The sequence below is a fragment of the Anomaloglossus baeobatrachus genome, chromosome 4 (genome assembly GCF_048569485.1).
Source record: "Anomaloglossus baeobatrachus isolate aAnoBae1 chromosome 4, aAnoBae1.hap1, whole genome shotgun sequence".
Lineage (NCBI taxonomy): Eukaryota > Metazoa > Chordata > Amphibia > Anura > Aromobatidae > Anomaloglossus > Anomaloglossus baeobatrachus.
Genome location: NC_134356.1, coordinates 203202566 through 203228173, shown reverse-complemented (window position 1 = coordinate 203228173; position 25608 = coordinate 203202566). Strand labels below are relative to the sequence as shown.

The 25608-nt window shown below is 45.4% G+C and overlaps 1 protein-coding gene across 1 annotated transcript in view; it reads left to right on the top strand.

The window, feature by feature from the left end:
• SH3TC2 (SH3 domain and tetratricopeptide repeats 2) overlaps window positions 1-25608 on the top strand; it is a 189392-nt gene that overhangs the window by 155040 nt on the left and 8744 nt on the right. Inside the window, exons 12-16 of the mRNA XM_075344627.1 lie at window positions 2454-4157; window positions 9617-9797; window positions 15974-16124; window positions 21667-21789; window positions 24794-24944. Of these exons, the coding sequence (XP_075200742.1) occupies window positions 2454-4157; window positions 9617-9797; window positions 15974-16124; window positions 21667-21789; window positions 24794-24944 (2310 nt within the window). The remainder of the gene's footprint in view (window positions 1-2453; window positions 4158-9616; window positions 9798-15973; window positions 16125-21666; window positions 21790-24793; window positions 24945-25608) is intronic.

Sequence of the window (25608 nt, the reverse complement as noted above, 5' to 3'; positions counted from 1 at the left end):
GATAAAGCCATAAGGCTGAAGGCTGGTATTCTCAGGATGGGTAGCCCCACGTTATGGGGAGCCCCCCAGCCTAACAATATCAGCCAGCGCCGCTCAGAATTGCCGCATACATTAGATGCGACAGTTCTGGGACTGTACCCGGCTCTTCCCGATTTGCCCTGTTGCATTGGCAAATCGGGGTAATAAGGACTTATTGGCAGCCCATAGCTGCCAATAAGTCCTAGATTAATCATGTCAGGCGTCTGACCGAGATACCTTCCATGATTAATCTGTAAATTACAGTTAAAAAACACACACACCCGAAAAATCCTTTATTAGAAATAAAAAACACTAACAAATTCCCTCATTACCAATTTATTACCCACAACAAAGCCCTCCTTGTCCGGCGTAATCCACGTTCCTCCAGCGTCGCATCCAGCTCTGCTGCATGCAGGTGACAGGAGCTGCATAATACACAGCCGCTCCGGTCACCTCCACGCAGCTAATGAAGACAGCCGCACGATCGGCTGAGCTGTCACTGAGGTTACCTGGATGCAGAGGTGGCCGCGGGTAACCTCAGTGACAGTCCAGCTGATCGCGCTACTCAGCCGCCGCTCCTGTCAGCTCCACACAGCAAATGAGGTGAGTATCGCGATCAGCTGAGCTGTCACTGAGGTTACCCGCGGCCACCGCTGCATCCACCGTGTGTGTGTGTATGTCCGCTAAAGGAATAAGCTCTCATTTACAATAACGTTTTTTTGCACAGATGACCCATGTGACCCAGGGAACGTCGTAGACTACGGTTTCACATGAAAATTTAACCCTGCGCTTTACAGTCACTCTCCAAAAAACATGACTCCATTAAAGTGAATGGAGCCTGGAACTACAGTTTATTAATCTCAGCTGTGATTGGTTACTATAGTATCAAAGGACAGTGTTAGTATAAAAGGTAATAAGATGTCAGTGGGGAGACGGATAGAGAGAGACAGACAGGGAAAGAAAAGAGACGGAAAGCTAGAGACAGACAGAGACAGACGGTGAACGAGACAGACGGTGAACGAGACAGACGGTGAACGAGACAGACGGTTGAAGATGCAGATGCAGCAGACACAGTTGTCGACAGTCAGAATGAATGGTCATGTGACCACTCGTATGCAAGCTGCACACTCCACATTCTGAGCCCAATGTGTCAATTCATATAGTGACACATAGAGGGATAAGCCTGGAGAATCTATGTGTGTGTATATATATATATATATATATATATATATATATATAATGTATATGTATACACATAACTATATGACACAAACCACGCACACACACACACATGTACCATACATACATGGCGTATATATCTACTATAGACTCACATTGGGTGCTATATATAGTCAGCCTTACACAGTATTCATTTATCTATAAGGGGTGAGGAACATCTCTTTCTGTTACCATTGTGGATGGGATGTGAGCTGATTGCTGTGTCACAGATGAGAGAAGCTGGATCTCTGCTCTGTCACATGCTGAGAGGTCAGGTGCTGGGCAGAATACTGACAGCCATTGAATGTGCAGAGGGAGGGCAGGGGGCGTTCCTGTACACTGAGGCTGGGCGGTGACAGCTCTGACTGAGGTTTGGCAACCAAGAATACAGGAAATTGTCATGTTTGTTGGAGCTAAATGTAAACAAGAGCTGCAGGGAATAAAGTGTGAATTCAAGAGAAACAAAAGTTAGAAAACAGAAAATAACAATGTAGGGGTGATTTATATGACAATACAGCACAGATTAGCTTACAATTTGTTTTGGAGTGTATGTCGGATAACTCCTTTAACAATTCATTGGAGCTCTTGTTACCCCCTCCTTTTTCCCAAATATTCATTAACAATTGATTGGAGCTCTTGTTACCCCCTCCCTTTTCCCAAATATTCATTAACAATTGATTGGAGCTCTTGTTACCCCCTCCTTTTTTCCCAAATATTCATTAACAATTGATTGGAGCTCTTGTTACCCCCTCCTTTTTCCCAAATATTCATTAACAATTGATGGAAGCTCTTGTTACCCCCTCCCTTTTCCCAAATATTCATTACGAATTGATTAGAGCTCTTGTTACCCCCTCTTTTTCCCAAATATTCATTAACAATTGATTGGAGCTCGTTACCCCCTCCTTTTTCTTTTTCTATGTATTAAATGAAAAGAAACTCTAACTTGTTTGGCATGAGATGGAAAATGTAATTTATTATTCCTTCCACTTTTGATGCAATCAGAAATTGTGTACAAAATATTTTGTATTTGAAAATTGGGCTGACACCATTTGACAAATTTCGTAATCAGCCATAATTCGTATTAATACTTGAAATAAGCTTGTATAAATGATAGTATTCATGGTCCAATATAACATATTTTAATTGTGCTTAAAATGTGTCTATCAGGTAAAATTGTTGTCACAAATTGATAATACCCTTATATTGCTATTTTCCAGGTGGAAGGGAAGAATTTGGTGAAACACAGATTTCTGATAGTTGGGAGGAAATTGAAGCTATAAGTGAATCTTCTAAATGCAGTTTGTCTGAAAAGTCAAGTCCCGATACTGAATGGAAATATGTAGTAGAAGGCTTTCATGTACATGGACAAGAAGATATTGATGATCCGAAATTCTTTGTTGACTTAAATGCTGGAGATCTTGAAGACTCTGAAGTCTTTGATCCTGTCTTGACCTTCCTCAATAAAGAAGGCTATGATTCTCATTTCCAGCCTTTATATGACCTTTCTATGTCTTTTCTCAACTCAACGTTTTATGGGTTTTCAGAAGAAGAAGACTTGGTAATGTACTTGGAAACATCCCGGAACTGGGCAAAAAGGAATACCATGTCTTGGGCACACATAAGGTGTTGTTTCCTTCTGGGACGGATTTGTGCCAAGAGGATGAAGTTATCCCAGGCAAGAGTTTACTTTGAAGAAGCCTTAAGTGCCATTAGCCATGGATTTCTAGATTTGCAACTTTTGGCTGCCTTGTATGGGAATTTATCTGCTATCTACTTGAAGCAAAATTTGAAGTCAAAGCAAGAACTTTTGCTGGAGAAAGCTTCCAGTCTTCTAACTTGCATATGTCAACATAATTTTAGCTCAGAGAATGAGCTTGAGGTGCTAAAATATGTTTTTAGGAAAGCTGTAATTGTTAACAATGCCTCCTTAGAATCCCGTACTTGCTTCCTCATTTTTCGATTGCTATATCAACTAGGAAGGCATGATGATGCCCTACCATTTCTGGAACGTTTGCAATTTCTTCTTATTACTTCATGCTCCCAAACTTTGAATTCCAGTACAAGTGTAATGCCCATTTTAAGTTTCTTATATGATAAAAAATATCTGCCTCATGTTGCTTTGGCATCAGCCAGACTCTATAAATCCGTTGGCATGAAAATTATGCCATCTCCATTGTGGAGAGTTGGTGTAGTTATGCAAAATATATCCAAAATTATGGGTTGTCCACTAAAAGGCAATCATATTCCAGCTCAAGCTGCTCCTTACTTAAAACATGCATTGTCCTCATCTTATGAAAGTGGCGATATAAAAGCTCAAAGAACACTATGTTTTCTTTTAGCCAAGCTCTACCTCCAGCAAAGTCTTCTATCTGGTGCCATTGGTTATACTAAAAGGGCTTCTGAATTAGGTAGATGGACCAGTGAAGAAGAAACTTTCGAATCTGCTCTGTTCTTAGGTTGGTTATATATTTTGAACGGCCATTTTGAACAGGCTTGCCATATTTTGATGCCTCTTTTAGACTCAATGCAGGAAACTGACAGTACTACTCAGTGTGGTGTTGTGCATAATCTACTTGCAAATGCACAGAAGAGGAATAAAAAGGTGCTTGAATCTTCAAGAGGGTACTCCTATGCCCTTAAAATGGCTACTGAAACAGGCAACAGAAGAAACCAAGCCATAGCCCTGGGAAACCTTGGGGCATTGGCTGTGTCCTGCCAGGCTTTTATTATGGCAGAAAGATATTTTGTAAAGTCTGTCCAGCTTTTTATAGATGTTCAGGACAGTGGTGATGCAGAGAGAGAGCTAGCCCAAGTTCTGCACTGGTTGGGGAAAATTCTGATCGAACATCAAAAACTTGAAGATGGCAGAGCCTGTTTTGAACTTGCATTGCTGTTTTCTATGAAGTCTAATAATTTAAAAAGTGAGTACTTCATTATTTAACTTTCCTGAAAAGAAATTCCTATTTTAAACTGGTTTGCAAAAACTATCGTTATGAGAGTAGGACACATTTCTTTCAGCCAGACATTAAAATGGAACCAATCACCAGGATTTTTGTATGTAAGCTAAAGCCAGTGCTATACCGGCATGATCAGGCAAATTCTATACATACCTGTAGTGGTCAGCTCGGATGTTTAGGTTTTGAAATCCAAGAAAGTAAAGTTTATAAAATCGGCAGCTTTTTGAGTGACAGCAGCTAAGGATCAGATAATATCCGGTGGGGGAATTTATAGTTATCCCCTCCCCCTGTTAGAATTAGCATAAGTATTATACAATCGATTTAACTTTTCACTAGCAAGACCTGAGTGAGGTCATACCCATGTGACCAGAAGGGGTGGGGCCTCAGCCAACAAAGCTGATACCAGGAAGCAACATGTTTTTGTTTGCTGAGGCCCCGCCACTTCTGGTTATATGGTTATGACCTAACTCAGGTCTTGCTAGTGAAAAGTTATATGGATTGTATAATACTGATGCTAATTCTAACAGGGGGAGGGGATAACTATAAATCCCCCCCACCGGATATTGTCTGATCCTCAGCTGCTGTCACTCAAAAAGCTGCCGATTTTATAAACTTTACTTTCTTGGATTTCAAAACCTATACATCCGAGCTGACCACTACAGATATGTATAGAATCAGCCTGATAGTGCCAGTATAGCACTGGCTTTAAGTTATATAGGAAAATCCTGGTGATTGGTTCCCTTTAAATGTTTTATTGTCTTATGTTTGTAGACTAAACCTTTAATACCATCCTATATAGAAAATAATTTAGAAGTGTGTGACTGACTGAATGTCTTGGCGAATATTCTTTGAAAATTGATCTATGCCTGAACACACTTGGAGGAATTTATCAACGTTGGCTTTTTGTATTCCAATCTTGATCCTTTTACTTCGTAGAGAAGGGATGCCAAAATTGTAACAGTACACTCTTTTTAATAAATTTGGTTCATCTTTTGAACTGCACTAAATATATGCCAGCCCTGAGCAGATTTCAGCCTCAATGTACACCAAAGGCAAAAAGTCACCAAACAGAATTGAGCTCAATACACCAATTGTCACAAACTTTGGGAGATGTTGATGCCCATTTTCTAGCGTAGGGGATATGAATTCCTCCATTGTGCATTTGCCCATTGTTGTGTGAAGAGCAGTACCTTAGTGCACACTTGCTGAGGCCAAGAAGCTCAGTTCCCCATTCTGTTTACTGGTGATTGACAGCTTTAACTAGCCTGCATTTTGCCTGCAGATAATGCTCACTTCAGGCAAGCCAGCGCTGACAATCACCAGTAAGGGTGGCAGGCAAATCCAGTGGGCAGAATGGTGTATTGAGCTTCCTGGCAACACCATAAAGTAAAAAATCATCCCACTTTTTTGGATGAGAATGGGACTGATTTTTGTTTTATCTAATATGCTCATGTGACCCTACCCTAAGGCCTCGATTCCACTTGTAATTTACACAGACAAGTGCAATACAATAAGACATCGGAATGCACTCGCACCAGTGCAAAACTATAGGGCAGTGTTGATCTGCGATTGATTTCTCATGCCATAGTGGCCTGAGAAATAAATCGCAGCATGCTGCGTTTGGCAGCAAGTCTTGGCTCACACTCCCCCCATACAAGTCTATGGGAGCATGTGAAACATTGCACTAGCACTCACATATCATCTGACCGCAGTAAGATATATGCAGATACAAGCTAGGGAGGAGATGGGGAGAAAGTGATCCCTCCCTCTTCTCCACAGTTGTGATCTGATCGCAAGATCGGATCACAGTTGCATGACCATCGGCTGACGCTCGCAGAAGAGGGTCATTAGCATATCGCTTCCAATGCTCTTGCAGTGGAAGCTGTGCGCAAATGAAACCGAGTCCCAAAGGTGTGACTTTTATAGAGGTCACTCTCCCTATAAGGTTAAGGGCCTGATTCATTATTACATTTGTGCCTTTTTATCTAATTTTTTGTGTTTTTTCATCATTTACATGTAATTCTTTCTTTTAATTTGCGTGTTTTTAAAAGTCAGTTGAGTTAATGTTTAAATTCAGTTAATGTCAGTATAAAGTTTATTGTACATGATTGTGGGATGGCGTTAGGGTTTCCAGGTGTTTTCAGCTGTTTCATCCATTGTACTTTTTAGAAAGTTACAAAAATTTTGTACAAATGTCATCCAGTTTCCCAGTAGAACAAAATTATGTACATATGTTTTTTTTTGCAAACTTCGTGACTATTTAGTGCAAACAGTCAAATATAGGTAAAAAATTCTTGAACTACATGCGCCATTTAGAAGAATTAGGTACAAAAAGTGTCAATGCATACCTCAAGACATAAAAGAAGAGACTTAGGCGGGCTTTACACGTTGCGACATCAGTAACGATATATCGTCGGGGTCACATCGTTAGTGACGCACATCCGGCGCCGTTACCGAAATCACAGCCTTTAAACCCTAGGAGCGACGATCACCGATCGCAAAAACGTCAAAAATCGTTGATTGGTGACGCGTCGCTCCTTTTCATAAAATCGCTGCGGCTGCCGGTACGATGTTGTTCCTCGTTCCTGCAGCACCACACATCGCTGTGTGTTAAGCCGCAGGAACGAGAAACATCTCCTTACCTGCGTCCCGCCAGCAATGCGGAAGGGAGAAGGTGGGCAGGATGTTATGTCCCGCTCATCTCCGCCCCTCCGCTTCTATTGGCCGGCCGCTTAGTGACGTCACGGTGACGTCGCTGTGACGCTGAACGCACCTCCCCCTTGAAGGAGGGATTGTTCGGCGGTCACAGCGACGTCAACGACCAGGTATGTGCGTGTGAAGCTGCATAGCGATAATATTCGCTACGGCAGCAATCACCACATATCGCATGTGCGACGGGGGCGGGTGCTATCGCGCACGACATCGCTAGCAATTGCTAGCAATGTCGCAGCGTGTAAAGCCCGCCTTAAACTAAAAAGAAAATGCAATTGATAAATCGGACCCTATATTGTCAGCTTGTGCTGACATGCTCCCTTTAATGGTCCATTGATGGGATACAGGAATTCTTAAGCGTGCTTTACATGCTACGATATATCAAACGATATGTTGTCGGGGTCACGTCGTTAGTGACGTACATTCAGCCTCGTTTGACATATCGTAGCATGTAACACAAATGAGCGACTGTGAATGAGCAAAAATACTCACCTTATCGTTGCTCGTTGATACATCGTTCATTTTCAAAAAATCGAACTTCCTTCTGTGCTCTGGTTGTTCATCGTTCCCGAGGCAGCACACGTCGCTCCGTGTGACACCCCGGGAACGATGAACTGCAGCTTACCTGCGGCCGCCGGCAATGCGGAAGGAAGGAGGTGGGCGGGATGTTTTATGTCCCGCTCATCTCCGCCCCTCCGCTTCTATTGGCCGGCCGCTGTGTGACGTCGCTGTGACGCCAAACGTCCCTCCCCCTTCAGGAAGAGGATGTTCGCCGCCCACAGCGAGGTCGTTCGGGAGGTAAGTACGTGTGACGGGGGTTACTGACTTTGTGTGACACGGGCAACAAATTTCCCGTGCCGCACAAACAATGGGGGCGGGTGCGATCGCAAATGCGATCGCACGAGATATCGACGCGTGTAAAGCAGCCTTTAGTAGTAATGATCTGTGCTTATAATGTTCATCCAGTTTTTAAAAATTAAACCCTTGAGCAATGTTCTCCATATAGATGTATGTCACAGTTGGGAAGCTTTTCCATTTAATGGCATTTCCCTCCTTCACTATATTCATATGGGCAATAAAATACGGTTCCAATAAAACTCAACTCAATACTTTTACAATACAATTTTGATCTTGTGATTAACTTTTATGTAACTGGCAGTAAATGGTAATTGGAATATTATCTAGGAAGTCCTGTGTGCATCATACACAGCATAGGCACTACACTGACCTTCTGCCATAAAATATTAATGTGTGTAATAGATTTTAGCATTGCCTAAATCAATCTCTGTCCCAAATATGCAAGTTATTAAAAAGTTAATATTAATATATTTTATTTGAATGTCTATTTTGCCAGTAAAGTCCAGATCGGTGGAGGTACATCACACGGAAAGCCCGTCAAGTTCCCGATGCTGCCACTGTCCAGATACAGAGCTGCACAGCACAGCTCCAACAACTGTATAGTGGTCACGGCTTGGAATTTCACATCGTCCCCTATTTGAATCAATAGGATGTGGATGTACAGTTCCAGGCTGTGGCACTATTCCGTCAATGCAGCTGTGCAGTCGTTCTGGCCGCCCACTGCAACTGGAACATGTCCTAAGGATAGGTCATTAAAGGGCTATTCCCATCTTCAAGATCCCATCCCGCTATGCAGTAGGTGTAATAATACTAATATTAGCAAATAGTTCTCCAGATGTAGCCATGTCTCTTATCTCATGGGCAGGGCATTACAGCTTAGGTATCCATGATTACGACTACGAGCAACTAACTGTTACTAAATGAGTGGATGTAACCATGGATACCTAAGCTGCAATGCTCTGCACATGAGGTAACAGACATGGCTATATCAGGAGAACTATACTATATTTCTAATTGGTGGTATTTGCTAATATTATTATTATTATTATTATTATTATTATTATTATTAATACACCTATTACATATTGGGATAGGATCTTGGAGGTGGGAATACTCCTTAAAGGGGGCTTTACACGCTACGATATCGTTAATGTTTGGTCGCAGGGGTCAAGTTGTTAGTGACGCACATCCGGCGTCATTAACGATATCGCAGCGTGTAATACTTACCAGCGACCTTAGGCGACCTCAAAAATGGTGAAAATCGTTCACCATGGAGAGGTCGTCCCAAAGTAAAGAATCGGTAAGGGTTGTTTAGCGTTGTGGATCATCGCTCATGCGGCAGCACACATCGCTATGTGTGACACCGCATGAGCGAGGAACGTCTCCTTACCTGCCGCCGGCCGCAATGAGGAAGGAAGGAGGTGGGCGGGATGTTATGTCCTGCTCATCTCCGCCCCTCTGCTTTGATTGGCCGGCCGCTTAGTGACGTTGCAGTGACGTCGCTGTGATGCCGAACGTCCCTCCCCCTTGAAGGAGGGATTGTTCGGCAGTCACAGCGACGCCGCCGACCAGGTAAGTATGTGTGACGCTGTGTAGCGATAATGTTCGCTACGGCAGCAATCACAAACAATCGCATGCGCGACGGGGGCGGGTACTTACACGGTCGCTATCGCTAGAAATTGCTAGCGATATCGCTACCGTGTAAAGCCCCCTTTAATGTTATAATCCTGGACAACCACTTAGATTGACAGATTTAGTTAATGTTATGCACTTTTATATCTCACACTTATTTTCCACAGGTTTGATGTTATTTGTAATAATGATAATTATTATACTATGCATTCCTTATACAGGTCAGCTTAGTGTGATAGAAGAGCTGTCCAGTTTCTACAGTGAAGTCTGTCCAACCATCGGAGCTCATATAACATACTGTGAACACTGGGTCCATCTACTGCAAGTTTTGAAAGACAGACAAAAGGAAGGAGATGTCCTTAGTACCCTAAGTAGGCTCTATCAGACGCTAAACACTGCCAAGTAAGTGCAGGCAGCTTCTTGATGACGTGATGGAGTATAATTATTAGTCATATCTACTTAACACTATAACTAGATATTATTTTACTTTTTATCTATGATCAATTTGCGTACACAAACAGCTACTGGGTATTTTCCACAAATATCTAATGGTTAATTAAGCAAAAAATGCGGATGAAATGACAACGTTCTAAAATTTAACCTTTACTCAAATTTGCCTAAAGACATTAGGTCACTACCATTGACCCCTCTTAATAAAAACAAACAAACAACATGTACTGTATATTAGGTGTGGTCCCTCCGTCTCCATACAACGATGGACAAAAAGGGATATACAATTACCAAACTGCAATTATTTTGCCATCACTTCATTAGTATGTGTAGACAAATCCAAATACTCTCTTATTAAAATGGAACTTTCTCACCCAATTTGTCGGGTGCCGTTTTCTTTATAATTTGCTAGGTTCCATTCACTCTCATAATAGAGCCCATTGAGTATCAGAAATTTTTACAACGCGTTTCGTTCATGTACTCTTTAGGGGAGTCATTTGTGTGGCATGCTTTTACAGGTCCCTGCAAACATGGACCTATTCCTCCTATAACATGCTAAAGTATAACATTCACAAAGTAACAATGAGTACCTTTGTATTTACTAATGATTTTACCTACGGGGTTAAAACACCAATGTAAGGGAACTCGCCACATGACCGCAGCGGCTGTGCTTATCGCTCTGTAAGGCTGCTTTCACACATCAGTTTTTTGCCATCAGGCACAATCCGGCAAAAACCTGAAAAAACGGATCCGGCGTCTGTTGCCGTCGGATCCGTTATTTCCCCAATAGACTTCTATTAGCGCCGGATTGTGTCGGATGGCCTTGCATTCCATCTGGCTTTTGCAAAATTTGCTTGTCTGGCGGCTGGATGGAACGCTAAGGAGAATGTTTTTTGTCTCCGGCGAAAAACCACATCGCGCTGGCGTGTTTCATATATCCATATGGCGTGTTTCATAATGGAAGCCTATAGACGCTGGATCCGGCATAATGCGGCAAAAAAACGGATACGTCCACTGGATACGTTTTTTTCAACTGAGCATGCTCAGTATCACAACGGATCCGTCAAAAAAACTGAAGGAACTGATGGAAAAAAACTGATGCAACTGATCCGTTTTTTCGCCGGCTCCGTCGCATCAGTTTTTTCGCCGGATCGTGCCTGATGCCAAAAAACGAATGTGTGAAAGCAGCCTAAAGAGCCGCCACAGACTGCTCATATTTATACATTTCCTTCTTCTCTCGGCATGTGACGTCATCTCCGCCCACCGGGTCATGTGATCAAGCTCAATTCCCGGCAGTGGAACGCACCACGTTACATTGTTTATGTGGTTGCCAAAGCAGCATATGTCGTCATATCCTCCCAAACGGTCATGTGATCATTTTCCACATGACTGGCAGTGGATCACAGAAATCGCATTAAACTGTACCGCAGGACTCGCATATCGCGCATGCGTGCAGCATACAGTTTATCCTCTGACTGCAGAATAGATCATGCCACCGCTCTGAGTCGGTTTCTCTTATAGTCTCCGCAGTCAGTTTTTCAGGAGAATGGTGATCGCATACTGTAAATTCAAACAGATATTAGCCATTTCACTCATTTTCTTTCAAGAAAAAAATCTTTTTTAAATATCTAGACATGCATCACATGTACTAATTACCAATTGCATGTCAAACTGATTTATGATAATTTCTGAGCCCTCGCACAACACCGCTCCCACACAGGGTTAAAACAGCCGACAAAACCCTATTCCCCCCCAGGGACGGACAGGCACACCAGTGGGCGGGACCAGGCGGAAGGAAAACGCCCACCTAGGGGTCTGCAGAGCCCGGGGCGGGAAAAAAACAAGAGACAAGTTTTGGAGTCGAGAGGAGTGAGGAGGAGAAGCTGACAGGTGTCAGGGTCGGAGCCCTGACACATTGGCTAGGTGGCAGACGGTGGTCACCGCCAGCAGGAGACGGGAAGATGGCTCGGCAGATCCGAGGTGGACCGGGGCAGGGTTGTAGCCCGCCGGTACCGACACCGGAGAACCGACCCGGAAACCGTCCACACCAGGGGGTACTCAGACCCTGAAGCCAGGACCGGCACCAACGGCCTAGCTAATTAACCAATTGAGGGCAGGATTCCAGGTCCTGTCTCAACCTAAGTCCCAAAAAGTAGACAACGACCCACAGAGAGGGATAGGGCATCCGCCAGGGCCCTGTAGATCCCACGGGTCAGCGTTTGATGGTCACGGCTCCCAACCTGAGGACCGGGAGCGGACTCCTGCGTTACACACCGGGAAGTCTACACAACCAAACACAAAGTGCAGAGGAAAGGGGCAGTGACCATCAACCCAGGTGTGGAACCAGATACACCCGTCTGCAGCAGTTGGCCACCATCACCTTGATTTACCAAAAGACTTGTGTGATTGATTCAACAGTGAGTAACTTTCCCGGCCTGACCGGGTGTGCCGGCCCCTGCCGTTATCATCCCCTGCACAGAGACATTGGCCCCGGGGCATCCATTCCTGCCCACAGAGGGGTTAACATCCAGCTGCCAGCCCATTGCCCCTGGGAGCCCCACAACAGCAGTGTGACGCCCTGGATCCCCAGGGGTCACAGTACACTGACACACACACACACACCCTCCCCTGGTTAGGTAACACCAGTCAACCAAAAATCCTTGTTGCCACCCTCCAGGCTTGATGTCCACACCAGGTGGGGCGGAGCCAGGCAGTTGACCCCGCCCACCGAGGAGTTCACAGGTCTGGAGGCGGGAAAAGTCAGTGAGTGGGAGAAGTTGTTAGGAAGTGGAAGTGAGAGGAGTGAGTGAGAGACTTTCTGTGTCTGGGTTGGAGCCCAGACACGATCAGCAAGGTCGGCAGACGGTGGTGGCCGTCTGCAGGAGGTGGTGTAGGCCAGCGGAACCGTAGGACCGGGGTCGGGCGGTGGCCTGCCAGTACCGAACCGTGGAGCAGACCGAGGCCAAGCACCAAGGCAGAGTACTCAGACCCCGACTAGGCTAGGAGCCGCCGAAAAGGTCAAATTCTCTGATTGCGGTCTGGACCTCAGGGGTTCATTCCCAACCAAGTCCCGTCAGAAGGCAACAGCCCAACCCGTCCGGATATGCGCCACCGCCAAGGGCCAGAGATCCAAGGGCCAGCGCCTGCGGGCAAAACGGGCTCTCCCGACACGTACACGCCGGGGAGCGGACTACCCATGGGAAGCCATAGGAGTCAAACACACTTACACAGGTGCAGGAAACGACAGCCACCATCAACCCGTCTGGGGAGAGTGAGAACACCGCAGCCGGCTGTGGGCCCCGTCCATCCAGCAGTTTGGTTTACCAGAGACTCTGTCCTTCTGTGTCTGAGTGAGTACAACAGTGCCATCCGGCATCGCGCTGCACCGCAACGTTGCACCCGCGCCCACGCTGCCTCCCCGCCTCGGCACCTGCACCTATACCTCCCCCCTACCTCCCCAACCGGGGCCCCAGGACCAACAGCCCCTACCCACGGAGGGGTCAACACCTCAGCTGCTCCCCGCCATCGCTCCCGGGATCCCCCGTCACCAGCAGCGGTGGTGCCCACCATCACCACAACCCGTGGGTGGCGTCACGACCGACATCCCGAAATACTCACCAAAAACCTCCCCTTTTCACTCGTGGGCGAGAAGGCACTGCTCGAGCCCCGGGTCCGGCCCCGTGCTTGAGCCACCGAGGAGCAGAAGCACCGGACCCGAGCGCCAGCAATTCCAGGCGAGCGGTGTTCCCACCCCTCCGCCCGCGACAGCAGCAGTGGTGCTACATCTCACCACACACCGTGGGTGGCGTCACAGACAGTTTTCAACAACCCCCGTACAAATACGTCCCCTTTTTTATTTGGAGTGTCCGCGCGACCCCCGGGTCCCGTAGAGTCCCTCGAGCCATACCACAGATCCGGATCCGAGCAGCACGGCTGCTGGCACAGGGGTGGCACACGCATAAATCAGAGGATTGGAGATCAGATAATGATGGATAACAAACTTACAAACTCCCGGTCAGAACCAGCTCACTGTAGGATTTTCAGTTGACTTCTACAGCCAGGAAACAGACTATTGTACATGAAAAAAAGTGACTGTAAAAAAAACAAAAACCCAAATATTTGTAACCCAAAAAATACATGTGATTGCCATAAAGGTGTCCGTATCCTTTTTATATTTATGAAATCCTACTTTGGATATCCGGAATATTTTCTATCATTCAATACATTGTCTTTACCCTGATTCAGCCGTAGTTAAAGATCGACTGTCAGGAGAAACCTTGTGGTTTTATCCCGGGTGCTGCGGCTGGCTCCCAAGACTAATCATCCTCATTTATCCAGATAGCAGAATGGAGATTATATTACAAAACCTGGCGTTATAGATATGACAACTGACATTTCAGCTCAAAACGCACTGCTATAAAAGAGTCATTAAAATAAAATAGAATCTGGATAATTGTTTCTTTTGAATTTGCAGAATAACATTTAGATTATAAAATTCAATTTGAATAATCGAGATCACTCTCCGAGGCTGGTAGAAAGAGCAAATTATTTTCATTTATAATATTTTCTGCAGCTGGATGTGAAAAATCACCGAAAGCTTTTGTTTTAAAAATACTATTTCCTAGCCCGGAGGTTACATATGGTTACAATAACCTATTAGCTCTGGGAAAGTGTGTACTGTCTAGGTGGACCTTCATTTTTTTGTTCTTGGTGATTGTAAGCACTGTTACGATAAAAATATATGCTAAATAATGTACAATTTTTTTTAATCCATAAAAGACCATCAAATTGTTATTGTTCATTTCTCTTGCCTCTCAGCATCACTCATACGGACCTCACCAGATCTTCAGATTGCTGATGAAGTCCCCGAGCGTCTCACATGGAGATGTTACTTCTGGCTTTGAGCCCTGGTGTGACGGGTGACAGACAGTCATGTTGTTTCTGGCCAAAGAAGCTCATAGCGTTTGGCTGCGCAAAATGCTCCCTGACTTTCTATTGTTCCTGCTGTCAGTATTCATTGGTATAGGTAGCTTTGTGGATTTTCATCTCTCCCCCTTAGGACCCAGCAGGAGCTAACCTTCCACCCAGCTGCTGATCATCAGCATTATCTTGGTGCTTAAATACTCCCTTCTTCCCTGGAATGGTGCTGGTGATATTATTCAGTTCACTATAGCTCTGGTGGCAAGCAGGTGGCTTGCTCTCATCTGTAGTATAGTTGCTGAAGCTTGCCGAACTTGTGCCTGTGTCTTCTGGGGATAAGTAGTTCATGCTTTTTCCCCCTATGTGTCCACATTGTGAGGTTGACGAAGAGCTCATCCCACCCGTTCCATATTTAGGGTCCAACACTAGGGATACCTAGGGTCAGGTATCCGGCTCAGGGCATAGGTCTGGAACCTATTTAGGATGGTGAGGGACTCCAGGGACCAGCTGTAGGTTTGGTCAGAGGTCACCATCTCCCCTTCCCTAGAAGCAGGGTACCCTTCCCCTCCCTTTCGCAGCTCACTTGGTACTTCCTCGTACCTAGCATGACACCTGGGAGGATTCTGCACAAGCGCAAAAGGTGATGGCATCATTGTGACCTTGCGCACGCATGTACAGAACCTCATTAAATCCAGAAGTTGGAGTATTCAGCTGAAGCGGTGGCGATCTGAATATGCGGTGAGAACCGACCAGGTGATGCTGAAGAGTGGAGGGGCCAGAAAAGTGAGTGGGAAGATGAGTATAAGGATTTATTTATGTATTTGTTTTACTAGTGATGAGTGAGTACTACCATGCTCGGGTGATCTTTACTCATAACGAGCAGTTGGATGCTTGGATGGGCGCGACTCGAATACAATGGTGTCAATGGGGAACATTTCCCGGAAAAGTCCTAAAGTCCTCCATTGACTTTCACTATACTCAGTACATGAGTCGTGCCTATCCGAACATCCAACTGCTTGTTGAGAGTATCGCGCACCCAAGCATGATGGTAGTGCTTGCTCATCACTACATAATATATTTATTATACTCTGAGACCACAGAGAATAATAAGGGACAAAAATAAGGAAAATAAACTGGTGAAGATACTCACATTAGTTGTTATGAAGAATAGCTATGTGCTCTCTCAATACTGACATATTCATTTGTAGATCCCTAAGAAAAGCTCTGGACTATACAAAGCAAAGTCTACGGATTTCTATTGACCTGGGACAACATGAGAAATCTGCTGAAAGGTGGATTCAAGCTGGAAAACTGTATTATCTGCTGCAAGAATATGAACTTGTAGAGATTTACCTGCATGTAAGTAATAGCAGAAATGGAAACTGCAATATAATATAATAAAATGTGGCTGCTAAGGCTTCATTCATAATATTGTTTTTGCCAGGCTTTCTGGAAATCTGTGACTACAAGAATAAAAACAGTCTGCGCGTTATTTGTAGAAAGTAAAATACTGTAACCCTGATGGCATTTTGACATCCCCTTTGATGGAATATATCAAGATTTGCGGAGATCTGTCTGAAAACAGATCTGGCATAGTCATCATGGGTCCATTTTGAGTTGAAGCAATATGTAAACAGAACCCAATACAATGGGGATCACAGCAGAGTCCATGACTGCAGTATTGTAGAGGCTTCACCTAGTACCTCAATTTACCTTCCCTTCGGGTCCACAACCACCCCATACATGGATCCCCTTCCACAAACGACAGACAACCATTTTGGATTAATTATGGCCAAATTTATTATAACAAACACAATAAATCAACATGAAAAGTGAGGAGGTTCTTGGAGTTCCAAAGCCTGGCAAAAGCCATAAATACCTGAAACCATCCAGCATTACCCCCAGCCGTGACCACAAGCTCGGGGCACCACTATTGCTGGAAAATTACCAACATCACTGACTCCCAGGGACTCCACCCTGAAGAGCCTCCCAATCCGCCAGGCAATAAACCAAGATCTGATCCAAAATGGGAGGTTACATCCACCAGATGTACCACCCCCCACCACCATTTATCCACCAGATCTAAAATGGGAGGTTACATCCACCAGATGTACCACCCCCAACCACAATTTATCCACCAGATCCAAAATGGGAGGTTACATTCACAATATGTACCACCCAGGGCCGGCTCCAGGTTTTTGTGGGCCCCGGGCGGAAGAGTCCCAGTGGGACCCATAAACATGCATACACAGATACGTACATATACATATTGAAAGACAAACTCACAAAATACATATAAACAGACAAATCTATACCGTCATATACACTGACATACATAGATACACATCATACATACATACAGACACACTCACACTGCTCCGGCGGCGTTTCCTCTTTTGAAAACGCCTGCCACCCATTATTCAATCTCGTATTCACTGCTTTCCCCGCCCACCGGCGCCTATGATTGGTTGCAGTCAGACCCGCCCCCACACTGTGTTACAGCTGTCTCACTGCAACCAATCACAGCCGCCGGTGGGCGGGTCTATATCATGCAGTACAATAAATAAATAATTAAAAAAAAAATGACATGTGGTCCTCCCAATTTTGATACCAGCCAAGGTAAAGCCACACGTCTGAAGGCTGCTATTCTCAGGATGAGGAGCCCCACGTTATGGGGAGCCCCCCAGCCTAAAAATTTCAGCCATCAGCCGCCCGGAATTGCCGCATCCATTAGATGCGACAGTCCCGGGACTCAACCTGGCTCATCCCAAATTGCCCTGCTGCGGTGGCAATCGAGGAGGTAATAAGGAGTTAATGGCAGCAGCCCATTGCTGCCACTAAGTCCTAGGTTAATCATGGCAGGCGTTTCCCCGAGATACCTTCCATGATTAACCTGTAAGTGAAAGTAAATAAACACATACACCCGAAAAAAATCCTTTATTTGGAATAAAAGACAAAAAAAAAAAAATACCCTCTTTCACCACTTTATTAAAATCCCCAAATACCCCTCCAGGTCCGGCGTAATCCACATCAGGTCCCGCATCCAGTTCTGCTACATGAAGCTGACAGGAGCTGCAGTAGAACACTGCCGCTCATGTGAGCTCCACGCAGCAACTGAAGTGAATCGCGCTGTCAGCGGGGACGTCACTGAGGTAATGCCGGTGTGTGTGTGTGCGGTGATGTCGGGATGTGTGCGGTGATGTCGGGATGTGTGCGGTGATGTCGGGATGTGTGCGGTGATGAGGGCTCTCTCTCGGCTAAAGAAAACTTAACGCCATGCGTTATTTCACTGGAATCCGTGGTCTTTATTATCACACTTTTTGCAACGCAAGTGTGAAACTAGCTAAGGGACGGCAACCACAGTTTCCTGCCGAGGACTGCGGTCCCCGGAACTCCGCCTGGGGGCAGCAGAACTGAAGGAGAGTAGGCAGGGCCCGGGGGCAGCTGAAGTGACGAGGCCGAGTGGGCCCCCCCACCTCTCCAGGGCCCCGGCATTTGCCCGGGTATGCCGGGTGCTGATGCCGGCCCTGGTACCACCGTTTATCCACCAGATCCAAAATGGGAGGTTTATATGCATAAACCCATCCAAATACACAATAGATACACCCACATACATATACAACATGTATACATACATATATATAACAAACCTTCTTCGTCCACCCCATTCATCAGGGAGGGAGGGTGAGACCTTCATCAGTGGTGCCTACGTGCCTATTGCAGGTGACCCCCTTTTACCTCACCCTATATATGTTCCTACAAATCTCCGGACCACACCTCTCTAAACTACCTCCCCTTATAGTAACAAACCCCAGTACAGACCTACTTGCTCTGCTTTTAACCCCTTGCTTGCCCTCCAAAGCTGAGTCATGTGTCACTCCGCCCATGGCTCTGCTTAGGGCTCCGTTCTTCCTGAAAGTGTCTTTGCACTGCTATTAAGTGACAGTTCTAGCATATCAGGAGGGTGCTAAGGCGATCACTGTAGATTAGAGGGGAGGTGTTGGGAAAAATTACATTCAGAAAGCTCAAGACAAATCACTGTTAGGCTACGTTCCCATGATCAGTATTTGGGGAGCTTTTGGCACTGCATGTTTTCAGTGCGTCACAAACGCAGCGCCTTCTAGTTCCAGAAAAGTCGATGGGAGGTATCGAAATCTCATGCCCACTGTATTTCTTTTTTCCGCTGTGTGATTTTACATGTGGCACGGTTTCAGATATGCAATATCTCAAATTTCTAGTGGGCACACTGAGTTTTATGATCAGATTCCATACACTTGCATTAGATGCGGAAAATCCACTGTTATATATGCACATTTATTTTTCCACTTGTAATCCGCACCTAAGAATGTCAGTAAGGTTTTGTCAAAGCCAAATACCACGAAGTTTCAAAAATAAAGCCGCTTTATTTAGAGCATGGCATATGAAACAGAGACAAAAAACTGCATTGTCAAAAATGCGATAAAAATGCTTGGTAAAAAAAAAACCCACAAGGAAAAAACACAAGAAACCTAGTTTACATAATGGGTGCAGAAATTCATCAGAAACTCAATAAAAGCTCATCATGAGAACATACCCTAAAGGAATGCCCAATGGACAATTAGCATGTGCCTACTATGAACACTCACAGAGGTATTTCGTATTGGTGCCTGGTCAAGTCTAGCACTATCAGCAGTTGTGCAGGGTAAGCATTGCTCCACATTATGGGAGCTTATATCATTGCCTGGGGTAAAGTTACATACCTAAAATGCAGATAACCATAACAAGTTTTATGCAGATGTGAAGCTGACAGTTAGGGTCACTTTGCACACAACGACATCGCAAGCCGATGCTTGTGATGCCGAGCACGATAGTCCCCACCCCCGTCGCAGCAGCGATATCTTGTGATAGCAGCCGTAGCAAACATTATCGCTACGGCAGCTTCACGTGGACTCACCTGCCTTGCGACGTCGATCTGGCCGGCGACCCGCCTTCTTATTAAGGGGGCGGGTCGTGCGGCGTCATAGCCACGTCACACGGCAGGCGGCCAATAGAAGCGGAGGGGCGGAGATGAGCGGGACGTAAACATCCCGCCCACCTCTGTACTTCCGCATAGCCGGCGTGAGCTGCAGGACGCAGGTAGGAGATGTTCCTCGCTCCTGCGGCTTCACACACAGCGATGTGTGCGGCCACAGGAACGAGGAACAACATCGTACCTGTCGCAGTTGCGTAATTATGGAATTCCCAGACACTACACCGATGATACGATTACGACAATTTTGCGCTCGTTAATCGTATCATCTAGGATTTACACACTACGATGTCGAGTGCGACGCCGGAAGTGCGTCACTTTCGACATGACCCCTCCGACATCGCACCTGCGATGTCGTAGTGTGCAAAGTGCCCCTTAATGCTGAAAACTTTCAGTTCAGAGAAAACTAGAGCAAATCAGACTATACTCTCCTGAGCGATGGACACATTGTGAGGAAACAGGTCCACTCTTCTAATTGCCAATATGGCACAAACATAAAGTTTGACTGCACGAGAGCCGCCCCTTTGCCACCTACGTCCCTCCTGATGGGCTGCAGTGTATCAATTACCGCTCAGAGATCTAAGAGGAGATGAGAACAGCACCCACCTCATGTATACGATGGATTTATGAAAGGCATTTATTCCATGCCAATCTGAAACCAATAGCCTGCTGAAATAAGACGCTCCACATTTATTCAGGGGAACACCTCATTTGGACTGTCTGTACACCAGAAAATGAAATATACTCCACTTAAGAGCAAACATAGACTTCAACTGCAATTTCTTTCAGTTTTCTGGCATACATGATAGTAAATTTGTCAGGTAGCAGTGTGCGAAGCTCCATCCACTTTGTAGGAAAGTGCTGTAAAGGGTAAAAAGTCCTAACATTTTTATGCAAATGGCATTTTTTTAACATTTTGATGGCAGAGAGAATGTTATGAGTGATGTGCGAGCATGCTCGATACTGCTCGTTACTTGCTCAAGCATCGGGGTACTTGCAAGCTCGGCTGAGTATCGCAGGTGCTCCGATGTGTCGTCCATGAAACAATGGCCACAACGCACAGTTTTGCTTCACTGCATGATATGAGCAGGCATCCCAGGAAGAGTCTTCCGCAGTCTCTCAATGGCTCTCACTGGGGTTAAAGCAACATTTTCAGATGTAGTGTGTCAAAAGATAAAACCTTGCCCTCCCTCCCCCCGGAAATGCTCTGTATATGGCTGGCTGTATGTGGGCAGAGACCCGAACTGCCGAATCATTGACTTCCATTATACTCGTTACTCAAGTTAAGCACTTACAAAGCGTCTCTGACCCTCTCGACTCGAGCATTTTAATGCTCACCCATCTCTAAATTTTACATTTCCCCATATGCGTCTGGTGTACTTCCTATTAACTAATCAGCACAATATTTTTTTGTGTGTAGCTAGTACTAGGAGTCCCTCTTATGCTTTTCTTACAGTTGGCAAGGCAGAGGAGCTTTCTATTGCCCTATAAATATGTAGCACATGTTCACGAACTGTCCCTTAAACGTTAAAGAGGTTATCTGATAAGTGCTCAAATTTCTCCAAAGACTTAAAAGAAGCAATACTTAACCTCCCTGATCACATTGCAATGCTGACTGGCCGCAGCAGATCACTGCTGCTGCCAGTGATTGGCTGCAGTGGGCACATGTCCCTGTGATGTGACATCTTTGCTGCCACAGAAAGTAGACACTGGTTGTGGACCTGACATTGTCAGAATGGCTTGGCACAGGATAGATGAGGTGAGAATGGCTTCTTTAATTTCTTTTGAGATGATCTGAGAAATTTGTAAGAAAAATGTATTTCCCAGACAGTCTTAAGTTATTTCGAAAAGACAAGCTTTGTGACTGATGGCTATAATATGACTTTCTCCCAGGCTGGCATCCAAGCTTCCATGAAATCAGAGCACTTTACTGCTACATTGCACTTGTATGAAGCTGCCGGAGATGTGTTCTTCCATGGGCTACAGACGAGAGAGAAGGCTCTTCCTTTTTATAAGGTAATTATATTCAAAATATGAATAATTAACCCAGTGGAAACTGAACAGCGCTACAATTACTATTCTGTATATTATTTATTCACTAATCTATCAGCATCCTGAAAGTTTTCTATAAATTTCCTCTAAATATTGTCATCTATATTCATATCGTAAAGGATAAATGACTCGCCCATAGGGGAGGGTTAACTCGTCCCCGGGTTGGTTTGGGGATGTCACAGCAGCCTGTCCTATTTACGTGACCCATTCGGAGTCAATAAAGATATGGATGGGGATGATGAGATTAATTATTCGTGATGCCACCTGTGGTGTGCGGCCAGTATTAGCCGCCACTGCGGGAGGTCTTCTCTGGAGCGGATGATAACGCAGTTTGGATGGTACAGCTCTCCACAGGCAGAGCTAGGCCCCAGGGAGGATGTTGGGAGTAGTGGTCCACTCTATTGAGGCGGCACGGGATGGATCAGATGAAACAGCGGTTGCAGTTTAAGTTGTTTAATCACTGAGTTGCTCCCGCCTTTGGACTGCCGGCCTCCGCTGTGATGGGCCCCAGCCGATCCCGGATAGTTCAGAGGTCAGAACCGGTGGGTTACCCTCTGAGTCCTTCCTCCCTGCGCTGTGTTGTGTGAGTCCTTGTAGCCTGAAGCTACGCGGGGCCCCGAGTCCTGGGAATGGTTCCTTTCCCATCCCATATAGCAGGCAGAGCGATTCCGTTGCTGGTGCCGCCCGTGGGTTACGACTCCTGGCTCTATTTGCTGCTTTTCCCCGGGATCTGTGTGTGGGCCAAAAGACCTGAAATCCTCTGCCCGGAAGATTCTGCTGGTGGGACTTGAAGTGCCCAACAGCCTAGGGCTCCACACCCTGAGGTGTGCACCGGTCCTGAGGGAGCTATCAGCTTTCCGCTCAGTGACCATGTTCTCCTGCGTCTCACTTGTTTCCTGTTTTCTGACTCACTGTTCATGAGTGTGTGTGTCGCCTTGCTCCCCTGTCAATCTCCTCCCCATGGGTTCCGGAACTAGTGAGCAAAGGGTCCACTACATTAGTGATGGCCTTCCTCCAATGTTTCTACACTAGCCCAGTCCCAGTGAGAGGGCAACTAACTGTGTGTTGTGGTGATTTGTGGTGGTTGACTGGCAGTGACCTCCTCTGTCACTGGGATGAATACTGCACCTCTAGGGAGGTGCAGTACTCTGTGGCGACTGAAGGCTCTGGGGCGCAACACTTCTCCACAGCGAATCCCAGCACGTCCGCGGGCTGAAAAAAAAGACAATACAATGGATATCACTGCTGAATTTAGTAATGCTGTAACCATTAACTTTTCTTCCCTTTATGGGAGGCATGGGTTCTTGAACGTTACAAACTTTCACATACTTCACATTACGACATATAAAACCTTTTGACACCATAAAACACATAGAACACATGCTTGTAGCATAAGACATTCACTTTTAGTAATAAACATAAAACTTTTGCTTTTGCACCTTGCAGCACTCTGATCAAGTGCAATATTTTTAGCAGCAACAACAATATGGGGAACTGCCTTGAACCCCAATCTTATACTCAGAGCGTTTCAGACCCTGTTTCACCTCTTCTGCACGCACGACAGGTTTTTGAGTCATGTTAATACTGGTAGGGAGCACAACAGGTGCTAATTATGTACAAGGCAGTCCTGGCCACACATAGTCAAATGGCCCAGATGTCCATTTTTAGGCACAGAGAAAAAAAAAAATCAGTACTTTCAATAAATGTTGTTAAACTGGTTAACCATTTACATTTTCAGATACTTTACTTCTTACATAGCCTTGTTCTCTTGCACTTGAGGGCTGGCTCCTGCCCCCAGGTTCTGCCCACTCAAGGAACATCCCTGGGCATAGTACCCCGCTTTGTCGCAGCAGCGGCAAATCGGTTGTCCGTTGGAATCATAGCGATCAGATACCTAATCCTGGGACAACCGGTTCCTCCCTCACCATTGCCAGGGGACATCATCTGGGCTGGAGGCAAACTCGATGGCTGCTGGTTGCGGGGCCTCCTGTTAATGACTGCACGATCTTGGCTAGGGTGGCCATACTTTTGGTCACTTCCAGTTGACCTGACATCACTGAGGCCAGCTCCATGCTTCCTGAGCAATTGAGCTGTTGGCAGTGTTTCACCGCTTATCACAGCCCAGCATCACAGCAAAGCATGTCTCGCGCGATCTCCTTCACTGCAGTCTGCTGCAAGCAGGAGCGATCCTGGGCTGGGACAGACGATGAAATTCCACCCACAGCCCAGTCACTCAGGGACTCTGAGGCTGGCCTAGGTGATGTTGGGTCAACTGGAAGTTGACGTGACATCACCGGATCTCAGAGGTCATGGTGCCTAGGGGGTGTCACTTCATGGGAATGAGCGGACCGCAATAGCACCGTTCACAGGCAGAATTCGCTGAACAAAGCAGTTAGAAAAAACCTTCCTTACCAGTTTTCCAGAGATGTAGCCACTAGTGCAGAGTAGTGAACCACCTCTTTAACTTCAAGTATTCCGATACAGTATTCCCATACACCATACTAAATGACCAGTAGTTTTTTGCTTTTTAAATGATCATACTTTTTATGCTTATACTAATCTAACGCCATTCTCTTTTCCTGATGTCGTTATACTCAATTAAAAGTCAAATTTGTTTCCGAGCATTGCTTTCAGATGTAGTGACTATTGATATTTCCTTAGGTGAAAACCTGCCATCAGCTTGAGTAGTAACATTAAAAGTTCCCAAAAGTCACAGAGGATGAATTATGGAAGTACAATATACATTATAGGGACAGTAGGTCTGGACCTCAGTCTGGTGCTTTGCCAAGTGTAATATATATAGACAAAGTAAAAACTTGTATTCACATAAGTATGACATGCAAAGGTTTTGCTTAAAAAAATAGACTTGATCCGTAATATGTAATAAAATAAAATTGGAGCTAACTGTATGAATTCAACAAGCCATTTACAGTACAGGCTTATTTGTAATTTGTATGCTCCTTTTCAGGACGGTGCCCTGCCATTAGCAAAGAAGCTTGAAGATAATCGATCACAGCTCCGAATTTTTCACAAACTTACTCAGCTGCTAATACATGAGAAAGATTATAAATCTTCACTGGAATTTGCTACAATGGCTGTCAGGCTCAGCACACTTGTCGGTAGGTATTCTGATATCTTTCTACTTCTAATAACTTAATGGGAACCTGTCACCCAGTTTTGCCAATGTAAGCAATGGCCACCATCTTTTAGGCCTCTTTTACAGTATTGAAGTAAACTGTATATAAGTCCCCATTTCCCTCTGGATTGCACAACAATAATGTAAACTCCAGAAATATTTTTTTTGTACGCTGCAACATGGCAATAAAATACAATAAGAGGCGATCAAAACATTATATCTACCCAAAAAAGGTATCAGTAAAAACATCAGCTCGGTGCAAAAAGTAAGGCTGCTTTCACACATCCGGTATTTGCCGTGTGGCACAATCCGGTATAAAACAGAACGGATCCGGCGTGTGTTGCCGCTGGATCCGTTCTTTCCCCCAGTAACTTGTATTAGCGCCGGATTGTGCCGCATGGCCTTGCGTTGCATCTGGCTTTTGCCGGATCCTGCATAAATAGCTGATCCGGCGGCCGGATGGAGCGCTGCTTGCAGTGTGTTTTGTCTTTGACGAAAAACCGTATGTCGCCGGATCCGGCGCCATGCGTTACAATGAAAGCCTATGGGTGCCGGATCTGTCATCATCCGGCATTTGATGGAATCCAATGACTGATCCAGTTTTTTGAACTGCGCATGCTCAGTAGGACAAGGGATCTGTGAAAAAA